The sequence below is a fragment of the Zalophus californianus genome, chromosome 7 (assembly GCF_009762305.2).
Source record: "Zalophus californianus isolate mZalCal1 chromosome 7, mZalCal1.pri.v2, whole genome shotgun sequence".
In the NCBI taxonomy this organism is placed as follows: domain Eukaryota; kingdom Metazoa; phylum Chordata; class Mammalia; order Carnivora; family Otariidae; genus Zalophus; species Zalophus californianus.
In genome coordinates, this window is record NC_045601.1 from 112111862 (window position 1) to 112127857 (window position 15996).

The 15996-nt window shown below is 39.3% G+C and overlaps 1 protein-coding gene across 7 annotated transcripts in view; it reads left to right on the forward strand.

The window, feature by feature from the left end:
* Positions 1–15996, forward strand: part of BTBD9 (BTB domain containing 9) — a 437181-nt gene that overhangs the window by 46116 nt on the left and 375069 nt on the right. For all 7 annotated transcript variants that reach the window (XM_027601879.2, XM_035728511.1, XM_027601883.2 and 4 more), the window contains 4 exons: positions 1634–1997; positions 3017–3281; positions 11408–11627; positions 14428–14547. In XM_027601879.2, coding sequence (XP_027457680.1) covers positions 1634–1997; positions 3017–3281; positions 11408–11627; positions 14428–14547 — 969 coding nt within the window. The remainder of the gene's footprint in view (positions 1–1633; positions 1998–3016; positions 3282–11407; positions 11628–14427; positions 14548–15996) is intronic.

Consider the following 15996-nt stretch of genomic DNA (forward strand, 5'->3'; position numbering starts at 1 on the left):
CAAGCAGGGGGAGTGGGAGAAGGAGAAGCAGGCTTCCTGCTGAGCAGGGAGCCCGACGCAGGGCTCGATCCCAGGGCCCTGAGACCATGACCTGAGCTGAAGGCAGACGCTTAACGACTGAGCCACCCAGGCGCCCCACTTTTACACATTTTCTTTCTCACTTTTACTCTTCTTTTTCTATACTCCTTCCTTGTCCTCCTTTCTTTCCTGATGGATTGGAGGTTTAATTGGTTCATATTATTCTTCCTACAGTAATAGAGGTAGAAGTTCAAATTCATTACCTGACTGGATTGTATGGTTTTCATTTTTTAGATGAGCAGATAAGCAATAATAGGATTTTTTTTAATCTGAAAAATACTGAAAAGACAGGAAAAAAGAAGTCAAATCATCCATAGTCCATCCCATCCCCAATTTTATTTTTAATTCATAAAGTAACAAATGGAAGTCCTTCCCTCCCGGCCATCTAATCCCACTCCCCAGAGACAACCTCTGTTAACAGTGTAAAATGAATTTCCCCTGATTTTTCTCAATATAAATAGATACTTCTCTATATACCTATGTGCATACACACATATGGTGCAACAAATCCCGTGCAACACATCTGGGTCTGCAACTTGACTTACATACTATATCCTGGATATCTTTCCAAGACTGTATACATTGATCTCTGTAATAGCTGCACAGAAGTATATATCCGTTTTTAAATTTTAAAATTATGTTTCTGTTGATGGACATTTAAGATTTTTTTCAGTGTTTCCATTGTTTTTTTTTTTTAAAGACTTTATTTGTCAGAGAGAGAAAGGAAGCACAAGCAGGGGGAGTGGCAGAGGGAGAAGCGGACTCCCCGCTGAGCAGGGACTCCCCGCTGAGCGGGGAGCCCAATGCGGGACTCGATCCCAGGACTCCGGGATCATGACCTGAGCCGAAGGCAGACGCTTAACTGACTGAGCTACCCAGGCGCCCTCCGTTGTTTCACTATGTATTCTTATACATGTATCTTTACTTTGCTGTATTATTTCTCTAGAATTGAGTCCTAACAGTGAGATTACTGAGTTGAAGGGTATGCCCTATGCCCATTTTAGATTTGAATAGAAATTACTTACATTACTTTCCCCAAAGGGGTGCCTATTTATGGGCTCAAAGCGGTGCATGAGGGAACCTGTTATTCCATTGCCTTTGTAGTACTGAATAGTTAACTGGATTTTTAATTTCTGCCAGTCTGAGACGGGAGAATGGCACCTGTTTGGGTATAATTGTTTTTATCTGATTATATCTTTTCCTACAGAGTTTTACTTTTTAAACCGCCTTATTGACCTTTAATATGTTTATATGGGTTTCACTGTTCCTTTCAAAAGAGCACTTTCATCTTTCTACTTAATGAATGTTTATTACATATTTGAGCTCTCAGGATATTTCATTAGTCCAGTTGTTTATAGAATTAATCCAAAATAGTTTATAAATTATTTTTCTTTCTTTAGAGAACTATTTAAAATGATTACTATGCATTTCTTCACCTGAATCTTTGTGTCATTAAACAAATTTATGTTTGCAAGATGCTGATAAGCATGATTTCATAATATTGTAGCAACTCTTATTTGAGGTTTTCCTCATGCATTTCTTCTCTCACGTGCAGAGCATTACTGTATGGTGGGATGCGAGAATCTCAGCCCGAAGCAGAAATCCCTCTCCAAGACACCACTGCAGAAGCATTCACGATGCTGCTTAAATACATCTACACTGGGCGGGCAACACTGACAGATGAGAAGGAGGAGGTGTTGCTGGACTTTTTGAGCCTGGCTCATAAATACGGATTTCCAGAGCTGGAGGATTCTACCTCTGAGTATCTCTGCACCATACTTAACATTCAGAATGTCTGCATGACTTTTGATGTTGCCAGCCTCTACTCGCTTCCCAAGTTAACTTGCATGTGCTGCATGTTTATGGACAGAAATGCTCAGGAGGTGCTCTCCAGTGAAGGCTTCCTCTCCCTCTCTAAGGTGTGTCGACGTCTGCAAGTACTTTACAGGCATGTGGCGCGTTACTTAGATCTGTAGGAAGAGAGCCATAGACTAAGAATAAAAAAATAAAAACCATCGGTCTGGAAGAGGTCGTCTGTCTAGCCACCCGCCTCCGGCTACTGCGACTCTATGTAGATCATATAAAAGAGAGACAAATTGCTTTTGTTTTCTTTTTTAAGATTCTATGCAGGGTGGTGTTTTCCAAGTGATGCGTGTCAAGTTCCTTTGTGGTGTTTTGTACTATTTTTTAGTTTTATATCTCTCCAACAGAGAGGTGCAACTAATAACTCCTTATTGTGAAAGGGAAAATTCATAAAGGAGATTTGAAGTGTCATTGGATGTTTTAAGTCACTGCTTTTTTTTTTGCTGCCTCAAAAAAATAGACCATTATTTTGCCCAAATCTTTCTCTGAACCCTGGTCTCTTAATTCCCTCTTTATGTTCTTCTGAGGACCTGAATATTTCAAATGAGAAGACCTATTTGAAAAGCTACATATTTTGGCCTGAGTGTAAACTATGATTCTTATTATCCTACTTAATTTTTTGGAGGCAAGGTCTTTGAGGGTTGCCCCAGTGTTGCTGGAGGTCAGTCTGGAAATCTGAGAACCAGAAATATGGGAGTGCAATAATACCGTGGAACAAAAGATTTCGAATTTTAAATGCCAGATGTATCTTACTGACTTATAAATGTAAGCTCTCCTGGAGAGCCTGCATGGAATGACAGCTCCTCGCATTGCCATTTTTCTTCTTGTTTTATTGAAGATAGGTGCACATGTGTGGGAAAGACTAGACATTTGATGTAGTGGTACTAGATGCCCATGGCTATTCACGGAACCGTGATGGGCAAGAGAGTACATGGCACAAAGATTAAAGAAAGAAGACGGTCGAAGAGAGTTGTTGAGATATAAGTCATCCTCACAGTTCTGTGAGGTTTTGCTGATTGATCATGCACATGGCTGAGCTCCGTAATGACTAGAATTTTTTTTTTATCCTTTTCAGACAGCACTTTTAAACATCGTATTAAGAGATTCATTTGCAGCCCCAGAGAAAGATATCTTCCTAGCCTTGTTAAATTGGTGTAAGCACAATTCAAAGGAGAATCATGCTGAAATCATGCAGGCTGTGCGTTTGCCTCTGATGAGCCTCACTGAACTTCTGAACGTTGTGAGGCCTTCAGGACTGTTGTCTCCCGATGCCATTCTGGATGCTATTAAAGTTCGATCAGAGAGCCGGGATATGGACCTCAATTACAGAGGCATGCTCAGTGAGTACCTGTTTATCCTCATCTCATGAAGATGTTTTCTCCCTCGTCTGACAGTCTAAGCTACAAAATGAGCTACAAAACTCTAGTTGTAGGTGTATGTGGTATGTGTGGGTCTAAGAACATATAGCTCTGCTTCCTTTATTCTCCTCTTGATTCCCCCAGAGATTGTTGAGCCTTTGTAGACTCCCAAATAGGTATTTCTTGCCATTCCTGGACAGATTTCTTCAGCTGTTCCCTAGCAAATCAGAAATAGACACTTCCTGAAGAGCTTCTTCTCATGCTAAGACCTTCTCCATCAAATCAGCACTGAGTATGTGCTATGTACTTATTATTATTTTAGGTACTGTGAGCATGGAGATTCTAAATAATAGTAATAGCTAACACTTGTGTTACATTTCCAACACTTATGTGATCTTATTAATAAAAATAATAGCAATTATGAAGTGCTTATAAAGTGCTTGTATGTATCAATAACAGTTCTACATGATCATTTAATTCTTACAACAGCCTTTTGAAGTTGGTACCATTATTGTCTCCATTTTACAAATGAGGAAACTGAAGCACAGAGAGGTTAAGTAACTTGCCCGGCATCACACAGAAAGATGTGGAGAGGAGAGGCAGACCTGTGTAGATCGGCTGTGTAATGAACCACTAAATTATGATGGGCAAATGCAAAATATAGTCTCCACCTTTGATCCTTTTAATATCCTTGTGGAAACAAGACATATACTCCCATGAAAAGTTAAGTACAACCATGTCAAAGGTGAGCACGTGCTGTGAACTTCAGAAGAGATATGGCTTAGAAGGATTGAGGGAGATTTCATGGAGATTATGAAGCCTGAGGTGAATCCTGACCTTGGATGAGTGGCATCGGGTGGAGTGTGTTCCAAGGGGAGGACTGGTTACGTTTGACAGACAAGGTAGAGCATTTGAAGGATCAGGAACAGAAGAGGTAGACTAGAGCAGAAGGCTAGCATTCATAAATAGTGACGTCTATAAAGGTCAGTTCAGGCAAGATTGTGGAAGTCTTTCAAACTAGCTTGGGATTTTGCTTATGCACAATGAGAAGCTAATTTTCGAGAGGTAGAGATGCATGACTATGATGATGGTTTTGAAAGTTTGATCCATGGTGCTGTACTTGATTATCTAGAACAGGGAAAACCAGTTCAGGGAGACCAGCGAGGAGGGTATTGACCTGCATGGGGTTGGTACAACCATAAACTAGAGTGGTGGTAGGGAAAAGGGAAAGTATGTATGTATAAAGGAGATATTATTCTAAAAAAATAGATCTTGGTGGTTTAAGGGATTTAAATTTGAGGATTAAGTTTAGGAGGAAGTTACCTTATTTTATCAAATCTAAGAAACCAGAAGTTCTGAGGTGCCACTGTTTTATGTACCACTAAGAAAGTAAACAGTATTGCCAGTTAAACCCTGACACACCATCATGCCTATATCCCAATTTCAGAAATGTTAAAATTTGAAAAAACATGTGTCTTAGCATTAATGAAATTTAGTAGTTCTCTGAAGATGCTGAGCTTGTTTTTAGACTTACTGAGTTTGAGAGTTTCTGGAACATCTAAGTACCAAGTTCTGTCCCATGTTAGTCATTTCCCTGAGTGATCTTTTCCTTGACCGTGTTCAGACATTCTCTTGAATACTGATTGGTCTTAAATAGGTGTCCTTAGTCTGGACTTCTCTCGTGACTCATCAGATTTAGATTTCTTTTCATTGTGCATAGAAGAAAAAGTATTGGTTTTGGAGCCAGACAAGTTTGACTTCAAATCCTGAATGAGTCACTTATTAATTGTATGACCTGGTTTTAAGTTACATAGGAATTTTACAGTTAGTCCTACATTTCCTATTGTTTCCATATTGTTATAAGAATTAGTTGAAATAATGTGTGCAAAGAATGTCTGTGAACTCAATCTAGGAAACCGTTGTTAAATTATCATTATTTGTGTTCTTCCTCATCTCTCTATGTCTGTGTAGGAATTATCACATTGATCACATTGTTTTAAACATTTTTGTTAACTTGTCTTTGGTCTGAAGGCAGAGATGATCTTTGTAAGGTCTATTGATCTTTGTATCCTCAACATTTAAGATGCTGTATAGATGCTGTGAATGAATGCACAGAGAAATGTTTGATAGCAGTGGAAGCATGTTATTGGTGTTTAGAAAGCAGTCAGAGCTAGTGAAGAAAGAGTTGAGACCTGGGGTAGAGTGTAGAGAAGGAAGTAAAAGTCTGAGACTTGGAGAAGACCAGTAGCCGGGGGGCTGAAGGTAGAGAAAGAAGAATTAGAGGTAGGGAGAAAACGGGGTAGGGTTATAGAAGCCAACAGAGGAGAGAACTTTTATTTGGAGAGGGTGGTCGTTGGTATCTAGTGATGCTGGGAAATCAGAAGAATGAGAATTGAGGGAAAACTTGAGGATATAAATTGTGGTCGGTTGGTGAGTAGTCTGGGCAGAAGCTTGGCTAAATGGGGAATTAGGCATGGGTTTGAAAAGATAGTAAATATAATATGTTGACCATCCAGCGTGTGAATTGGAGTGAAAGGCAGTAGAGAAATAGTATGGCAGCTAGAGGGAACAGCTCGAGAGAGATCTGGGAGGAGATTGGAGGTGCTAGAGAGTGGTCCTAGGAGAGGGTCAGCCTTAGACAGAGGGTGGGAGGATGGAAGGGGGAGAGGTAACAAGATGGGTAACGTAATTTTAGAATTTCTAAGTCCTCATTGTTGGATCCGCTCATATAAGTTTATTTTTCTCCCTTCTTGCCCTAGCTTTGATTTGAGGTGTTGATAGGGCCCTATAACTGGATTCGTTATAGAGATAGGCTTGGGACATTTTTGCAGGAGTGAGGACTTGCTTTGGACACTTCATGTAGTTAGTGGTAGCTTAGAATTGACCAGCTGGTCATTGGAGGTGTCACACCTGGGTTATAATAAAGCCGTGAGATTACCATGAAAGGGAGTAATCAAACAGCTGAGCACACTCAGTTCTGGGTTGATAGATTTACTGTAATTATTACTCATAAATGTTAGATTATTCATTTTGGGATAATTCAGTGGGATCTCGAGGAAGAGACTATACAAATGTCTGGGAATCTTTTATCTAACTTCTAACCTTGAGAAATGATGAAATAGCAGGCTGGTTTTCTGACTTTTTAACTATATAGATAGCAAAATCCATAATATCAATACTAAGGATGCTTAGGACTTCCCTATCAGCTCCGAAAATGATAGGTTAGTTATTCTCTAAGTAAATGTTATCCAAACATACCATTATTTTCTTTTATCACATTTCTTCACTGTTAGGAAAACATGGTCTAAAATTTCAGACGTCTTCCTGGATTCTTCTGGAAAGATAGTTACACTTATTTTGAAACTGTTGACCAAATTTCTTTGTTTCTTTGTTCTCCCCTGGGTGTAGCTTCTGTGTCTTTGGGACTTTTCATGAACTATGGAGAGGTTCTATTCTGGATTAAGGGCAACACAGATACTTTTTCTTGAGTTTATTAATATTGGTTACTGGAAGGTTCAACTCTTAGAGCTGCATATCCTGAGGATTTTAACCAAATTACAATAATTTTTTTCCTCCTTTAAAAAAACAAAAGAGGATCCAAAGGATGGTTTAACTTACCAGTGATGGTTAGTCTTTCTGGGAAGGTGGTTTTGACTAGTTTTGTACATACACCTGGGGAAAGGAATTAATTTTTAATGAAATTATTTTTTTCCTTAGAGTATTTGAACAACTTGCACTCAGACCGTTTCTTTGATGCTTAGTTTTATCTTAACTATGAAGGTATTTCTGCCTTGAAAGTTAGTTTTTCTTCTGTTCAGGCTGAGTTATACTTTGTTTTGTGTCTCTCAGATTTTAGACTTTGGGAAAGAGGACAATATTGTTTCTTCATGTTTATAGCAGGGAGCATATCACAGCTTCCATTCTAAAGATTCTTTTGTTTTTAAGATTTTATTTATTTATTTGAGAGGGAGAGAGACAGAGAGTATGAGCAAGGAGAGGGGCAGAGGGAGAGAGTGAGTCTCAAGCAGACTCCCCGCTGAGGGCAAAGCCTGACGCGGGGCTTGATCTCAGGACCTGAGCCAAAAAACCAAGAGTCAGCCGCTCAACCAACTGAGCCACCGAGGCGCCCCTGGAACTTTAATATTTTTAAAACTCTTTGACATATATGTTCTTTATCTTCCCACCTATAGTTGATAGTATCTTCATTGGTAAACTAGGGGGTTCACAAAGAAGCCCTCCTGAATCCTCATCTGTGGAGGCATTTTATGTCTGATACGCACTTGTCTGTATGAGATGATGAGCTGCTGGAGGGCTGAGTCCAACACCGTCCGGCACACAGAAGGAAGCTTAGGAACTGTTTTTTCTTTAAATACATAAGATGAAGGTCCCATTCAGCTCTTAGAAGTTTTCATTCTGTGATCTTTATAAGTAACTTGCCTAAAGTAACAGTGAAATTGATGCCTGAGCCAGAACCAAAGTGCTGATCTGATTCACACAGCCAGTGTTCTTCTATAGAGTCTCCTGCCTGGGTTATTTCCTGTTGCTGTTTTGTGTTTGGTGTGTTTGAGCACCAGTACTGTCAAATGTGGAAAGAAGGCCTGCGGGGAGTGGAGATAATGGGAGAGTTAGGGAAGACAGGAGTTGTCAAGAAAGCCCTTTGTCATGCCACACTTGCTGGAACGGAGAAGCCACACATCTTTCAGGGAAGTCAGGTTAGGGAGTACAAGGTGATTTGGGGTGCAGAATTAGGTAAAGAGATTGTGGTGGGCAGAGAACCAAGTGTGGCTCCAAATGACCCATCAGGAGTGAACAACTATCTCAGCCTAGATGTAGTAGAAAGTTCAACAAAGGATGGTTAAGAACATAATGCAATTAAAGAAAAACACAAGATAATTAGCCGAGCACTGCTCAGATTTTGGCACTGTGTCGCTGGCGGCAGGTCCTATTCCATTTCTCCTCAGCTTTCCTTTCGAATAATTGGCTTGTTTCTGCCTAGCTGTGGAACTTCAATGCTTAATTTTTTTTTCGTGTTTGTAAAATGCATCCAAAATTACAAATGTAAAGAAAAGTATTGTTACCTGCTATGTTGTTTAATCCCTAAAACCCTATATTTTTTTGAGAGCTCTTTTGTCTACTGATAGATATAGGCAGTAAGAATATTTATGGTTTGAGTTGTTTTATTATGACTTGAATTTTCTCATGATCACTTTTTTTTTCTTAAATTCTTCTTAAATTTAACTTAGGTTTTGCACGTGCACACACACACACACAAATACTTGGAGTTGTATTTTTATCCCATGAGATAACTCAGATTATAGTCACCATGAGAGAATTTCCACTTGTGTAAATGTTTCCCATTTTAAAGTAAAAGATACTTTCAAGGAATCTGTATCAAGAATAGTTAGAAAAGTTCTCAAGCACTCTTGAAATAAACTTCAAAAGAAGACTTTAGACTTGTGGTAGCAATTTCATTTCCATTTTAGACTTTTAGTTACAGTCACTTGAAATCCTGGTGCCTGTGTGTTACTCCAAGCTTGATAAATTTTAGAGATGAAGAAGCTTATGTTTAGAGAAAATCAAAGGGTAGCAGCACTTTCTAAATCTGAAAGCTTGAGTTCCCCCCTTTTCAGGGTGGTCTTGACTAGTGGTGTGAGAACTAGTGGAGATGGTATCAGTGGTCAGCAGCAACAGACTTCAGACCCCCCACATTTTACACCTAGCAATAAGGGAACAGAGATCTCTGTTTACCAAGGGTTACACGTTACTGACACTGAAAAGTGTCAATTGGAAATTTTTTTTGCTTGCCTTATGAAGTGCTTCATCTCTAGATTGGAGACATCAGGAGGGCAGGGCCCATCTGTGTCTCACTCTCTGAGGTATTCCCATGGTACCTGGTACAGACTGATTGCTCCGCGTTTTTTTGACTGAATGCTTTATACTTACAGGATACCATAGCATATATTATTTGTAGTATGATCTTTACAGTAACACAGTGGGTAGGTTGGACACAGCGTTATTTGTAGATGAGAAAACAGATTCAGATTCAGAGACTGAGAGGCCTCAGTCAGGGGCAGTGGGTGGTAGAGCCTGAGTCTCAGACGTAGGTCTTCTCACTTTAAATACAACTTCGTTTGTTTGATTTTAAACTTATCAGACTCTGTTTTTTCCCTCTGTCTCAGGCGACCTTACAAGGAAGGGATTAGAGAGGGGGTAAAATGTGGTCTTCCCGTCAGAAACCCTTATGCCGGAGGTGGCAGGCAGGGCTCCTGGAGGCAGACTGCTAGGTTCTAATCACAGCTCTGTTACTGGCTGGCTGTGTGACCTTAGGCACCAAAGTTCATCCAGCCCTTCTCTGCCCCTACTTCCCCATCTGTGAAATGGACATGTAATAGTATTTCACTCAAAGGGTTATTTTGAGGAGTGAATCAAAGGAATTAATAAGGTTTGTTAAATGAGAAATAAATATGAAGAATATGTATGATTACCATGAACTAATAGAACTCAGGAAGTTATAAACCTGTATCACTTAAGCACAACAGAGGTTGAACATGACTAGGTTTCATTTTGCTTTTTTTTCTGAATTGCCTTACCCTTTTGCAAGTTAAATAGACCCACCCCAGCCCTCATTTGTCAGCTGCATTTATTGTCATCTTCTGGAGTCATTCCCTTTACCTGGCTTCGTTCAAAAAATGCTTTTAATTAATTTTTTTTCTTTTTTGAGAGAGCATGTGCAAGCAGGGGGGGAGGGAGGGGCAGAGGTAGAGGGGGAGAGAGAATCCTAAGCAGGCTCCATGCCCAGCGAGGAGCCTGACATGGGGCTCAATCTCATGACCCTGAGATCATGACCTGAGCCAAAATCAAGAGTCAGACACTTAACCAACTGAGCCACTCAGGCTCCCCTAAAAAAATTTTTTAAAAACCCACATTTTTGAAGAAATATGCAGTGATGAATTACTTACCCCCTTTCCCTAAGAGCCTAATTAGAGCTCACACTTTCCCCTATTTAAATCACATAGACAAGATGCATATGTACTGTGACAATTCAGCATTTATTTATAGTCTATAAACTTGCTTAGTTCTCTTGTGTGTTTTTTAGTATATGTTTTATAATAATTCTGATAATTTTTTTTAGAGCTTACTATGTGCTTTGCAAACATCATCTCATTTAATCCTTCCAACAAGAAAAACACCCATGTCTAGGTATTGCCCTCTTGGAGAGACTGAAGTTCAGAGAAGATGACTTCCCCAAAGTGATTCGCCTGGTTAGAGGTGTAGCCACTATTTGAATTCTGACTCTGAAGCTCAAGCTCTTCACATCTACTTTATGCTGCCTCCTGTCTCTCCATGGAGAGTGTCAGTTAGAATGGTGGCGCCTAGAGGACAGGCTCCAGATCTGTGAAGCAAGCTTTGCATAGAGGACTTCAGAGTTCCAGGAACAACTGACACTTAATAAATCTAGTGTGGGGGAGTGGAGAGGGTTTAATTATAACCATAATATTGATTTTGAATGACAGGCTGAATTTTCATTTTTAAAAATGCTCAGGTGAAGTGCAAATATACCTTCTTTTACACATGTTACTCTTTTTTTTAGCTAGATGATGATCAAGCTAGATTAACTCCTTCAGCATGTCCATGTATGGTCCATGTCCAGCAGCTCTGCTGTATTGGAATGCGTCTTCTGTTGTTTGATCAGATATGTGGTCTGTCTGCTTTGCTTTAATATGTTGCCCTCAGTCCAAATTGCAGGTACATGTCATCTTCTATGCCAGTTTTGTCCAGTAGATAATAATTAAGCTACTAATAGAGTGAACTCAGAGCTGATTTGTTTGTCCTAGTACATTTTTTTTTCTAGTATTACCAACTTATCCTTAGTAACATTACTCTTAGGCACTCTGTGGCTTTGATGGTGTCGTTAAATGTAAACTGTGGGTGGTATCTTAATCCTCATAGACAGTCCACATCTTCTATCTCCACAGACTTGTCTCTGCCATTTTTAAATGAAATGCACATACTAGAATCAGCTAGAATGCTAGAATTTTGTCTTTTTGCCCACAATATAGAATAATTTACCAAGTAACCATTGCCCTTGCTTTTGTTTTTAATTGTAGTCCCAGAAGAAAATATTGCAACCATGAAGTATGGAGCCCAGGTTGTGAAAGGGGAGCTGAAGTCCGCCTTGTTAGATGGCGATACTCAAAATTATGATTTGGATCATGGATTTTCTAGGCACCCAATTGATGATGACTGCCGTTCTGGTATTGAGATTAAGCTAGGTCAGCCATCTATCATCAATCACATACGGATACTTCTGTGGGACCGAGATAGCCGGTGAGTGATTAGCATGACTTGGACAGAAAATGACATTATGTTTGATTGAGTCGGCTTAATTTTGGTTTTACAAATTTGGTGGTTTATTTCCTTGTGATCGTTTCACTATTTCTCTTGAAGTTTAGTTCTGGGGGAAGAGTTAAAGGCTATATTCCTTTTAAAGAAATGTTTTTTGCTTTTTTTCTGCTTATAAAAGTAATGAATATGTGTTTATCATGGAAAACGTAGAAAATATAGAAAAGCACCAAGAAGAAAGTAGAAATCATTAGTAATCTCACTGACCACTAATAATCTTTGTATATATCTATCAAGTATATATGTCTAACTAGTATATATCTATCTAACTTTGTATATATTTAACTAGTCACACACACATACACATAGACAAAACAGAAACCTGTAAAACCACACAGAGTTTTACAAAATAAAAATGAAATGTGTAAAGGTTAACTTCACTTTGTAATTAATACATTGTGAACATTCTACTCTTTAAATTAGTCCTCTAAAATACTACTGTTAATGGTTGTTTGGTATTCCACCTTCTGGGTTACCATTATTTATTTACTTGATTCTTTACTTTTGAATATTATAACTTTTTAAATGCATTTTATCCTATGGATGAAGAAAAAAATTGTCTTTTAGTGTGTGGATAAATAATCATCCTCAAAACAAAAGAAGTTTGTGAAAAATATTTGGTGGGCTCCAGCCTTGGAACCTACCCAGTTTTGTAGCAGCTTCAAGATTCTGCCTTCCTTGGTGTACCTCTGACACTTTCACCCACCATAGTTTCTAGGTTTCATCCGGGATGCTCAGAAGTACCAGAGCAGTTGGGTGACCAAGAACTGTCTCTCTCATCACTGTCCATCATTAACCTAAACCGTACATACACAGAAAGTGGTATAGAGTCTCTTAGGCCCTACTCATGCCTCTTTGAGTCTGGTCATGGAGGACTTAGTAGTAATGGTGATGATACCTTTGCATGGTAATTCATTTCTCTTGGCACCACAGGCCACCACTTGGGCCTTTTCGGCCATTTGAACCAAATATGAGGGAAACTTCACAAAGTGGGAGTCGGCATTTCCCATAGAGATGAGTGTTCAAGGTCCCCAGGTTATCTTTATATGTTTCTCCTTTATTAAGAATATGTTTCCTAGGGGCACCTGGGTGGCTCGGTCGGTTAAGCGTCTGCCTTTGGCTCAGGTCATGATCCCAGGTTCCTGGGATCGAGCCCCATGTCGGGCTCCCTGCTCAACGGGGAGTCTGCTTCTCCCTCTCCCTCTGCCTCTCTTCCTGGTTTGTGCTCTCTCTCTCAAATAAATAAATAAAATCTTTAAAAAAAAAGAATATATTTCCAGATGTGTATCTTGTTGGATATAATATGAAGTTTAGTTGGCAAAATGGAGCTAATTCACATATCATTTCCAAGAGTCTCTGGATTAATAATAACAGTATAACAATAATACTTATATAACACTTTCATTACTTTTATGTGATGGGTTCTGTTCTCAAAGCTTTACATATATTCACTCATTTAATTAATACTAAAATTAGTATAAAGATAATAAAAGAAAAGGTTAGTATGTTTGAGACTGAAAGTAGTTACCATTTCCATGATGTTAAATATTTATAGGCCACTTTGTTTTAGTGTGTGCATTACATTCATGGGGGACTTAACTTGACCACGTAGCAATTCTTTTCTCACAGAAGTTGTTATCATTCTAAGCAAAGGTGAAAAAATCAGAATCTTAAGCCCAAAAGATTCTGACATGTGTTGTAAAATTATATCCTGCATTACTGATAACCCAGAGAGGTTCAATAAAAGGTTATAACCAGTTTGAGACTGAGCGATAAAATGAATGGGAGTAAGGGGACAGCAGAAAATGAGGGGATGACACAAAATAAGCTGACCTTTTCTGGTCACAACTGTTGGTTGCAGGCTGACATTTATGGTCACCTAAATCTTCTGAGATTGTTCCTGTTGATATTACAGTACAAGTAATAACTGCATCTCAAATTTAAATTTGGCTTATGACAGGGGAATATAGATTTGTTCAGTATGGGACCAGCATCTAATGGTCCAGGGTAGCTGACTAGGGAAGGATGATTGGCTATTTTCATTACTGCCAGATTATTAGCTGCCAAATTCTATGTTGTACCCAAAAGAAACGTGCATTATCTCTTCACCCATGTCATTTATTTTTCTTCAGCCTGCATATTTGTGTGGGATGGTGGGAGACTGGGAGGGAGCAGGAGATAAGCTGGCCTTTCCGGGGAACCATTCTGAGTTGGCTCTCCTGAGAGAATAGGGCTGAGCACCCAGACTAGGGAAGGTAGAAGAAGTCACATCTCAGACTTCTCAATTTTCTGTCCTCTCTCTGTCATGGTTTGAATCTGCTAATACAGCAGAAGCAAGGCATCCTGGCTCTGTTTGAAAACGAACAAATATCTTGCATGTTGGATATGTGCCAAACAGGGTGCTAGGCCCTGAATAGATGAAGATAAATATGGCATGCTCCTTGTTCTTAAGCAGCTTGTGATCTAATAAGGCATACAAACATGCAGAGAGATAATTTCAATACATTGTGGTGCACGCTACAATAGTGGGATCTATACAGATTTATTATTATCAGCATTTGATTGTTATGCAGAAAGTTCTGATAATAATTTGATTGCTGTGGAGAAAATGTAATTAGCGAACAGTGTGTAATTTTTTGTATCTTTTAACATTTTATTAAAGCATAACTTGGTTTTGTTATTTTAATATGGTGCTTTTTTCTGTGTTTTTCCTTTTGATTCATAGGTCTTATTCATACTTCATTGAAGTGTCAATGGATGAACTTGACTGGATCAGAGTGATTGATCATTCACAGTATCTGTGTCGTTCTTGGCAAAAGTTGTATTTTCCAGCCCGTGTCTGCAGGTTAGTTCTCCTGGCTAATTAATGATCTTGATGTTTATTTAAGGAGATGTGAACCTTGAGAAACGGGCTATATTTTTTTTTGTCTCAAAGAAGAAGACTTTTTCAGGATATCAGCTACCGGATGCATACCAACTAAAAAACTTAGGGAAAGTATGGAAAATGAAGCATCTTAATTCTAGAGTATACTGTGGAACTGTTTATCCACAGTGTTTTGTGCCATACTTATGCAGAAGACATGCAGTGAACAAGAAGGGATAGAGAACACGGGAGAAGTGGAGATGCTCTTTAAGCTCCATCTTAGACACTGAAAGCAGACTGATTGTTAGGGGCTGCGTTCTTCCCACAAAAGCCACGGAAGGTATTTCTGGAGGATTCCCCGGTAGTCCTCAGGGCCAGGAGGAGATTTTTGGATGTTAGTGTGCACATTCTGAATATCTGTGTTCTTTTCCTAGGTCAGTGCTTATAGGCAGAGTTTGACAGAACAAGTGTGTCTAGTGGATTGGGTTTGGAGCAGGGGAGGTTGAGCTGGTCGGGCTCCAGGCTCACAGCCTCCCTTCAGCCAGATCACCTTAGCTTTTACTGTTTTTATGCATTGTAGCCCCATGGAAGGTTGTTTTTAAAAAGTGTTGATGAGCTACTCTTCTGATATTTCATATTGTTCCTTTAGGTTTAAGCCATCTTTTAAACTTTCTGAAATTCTATAAAACCCATACAATTAATGAATTTAAGAGTTGGGAAAGGTAGATATAGGCCCCCGAAATTCTGCCCTTTTTTTTTTCCTGTTGTAATTTTCCCCTTAGAAATTGCCCTCAGGTATTCCTTACCTAAAAGTCAAAAGATCAAAGGCAGAAAATGGTTGGTTCATTTAGTCCGATGTGGCAAGAGGTGAAGGAAAGGTGTATGGTGGGTGTAAACCAGCAATAATGTTGATCTGGCCTCTTACCCCCTTCCTTCTCCACCCTCTTCCATGACCCCAGCTGACCTCCCACTGTGGCTGATTTGGAACAGGTGGGGATGCCCCATAGCACTTACTCTCTCGTTCAGAAGACACCCTTATACTTAGTAAACTTATGATCTAACAGCATCAGGCTGAATTCTTACCTCCACAAAACCTTTCAGCATTCTGGTACAGTAAAGAATGTTGCCTACATTTTTTTTTTTTATTATGTGTATGACTGGACACAATATTGTTACCCAGGGATCCTCTTGTGTGAAAATGAAGAAAATCAATTTCATTTCCCCAAAGAGAGACTAAAGTGTTGCAGGTCTGGCAGTTGCTCTTTTATCAGAGGAGTTTTGAATGGATTAAAATGAGAGGGACAAGAAATTGAGTGAAGATTTTGTATCTCAGAGCTGCCTAGGGATATTTTGAGAGTGACAGAGGGGCCCCAACTTGGAGGAGGAGATTGAGTCTGCATTGACTCAGGTTATTATGGTTGTATTGGATTA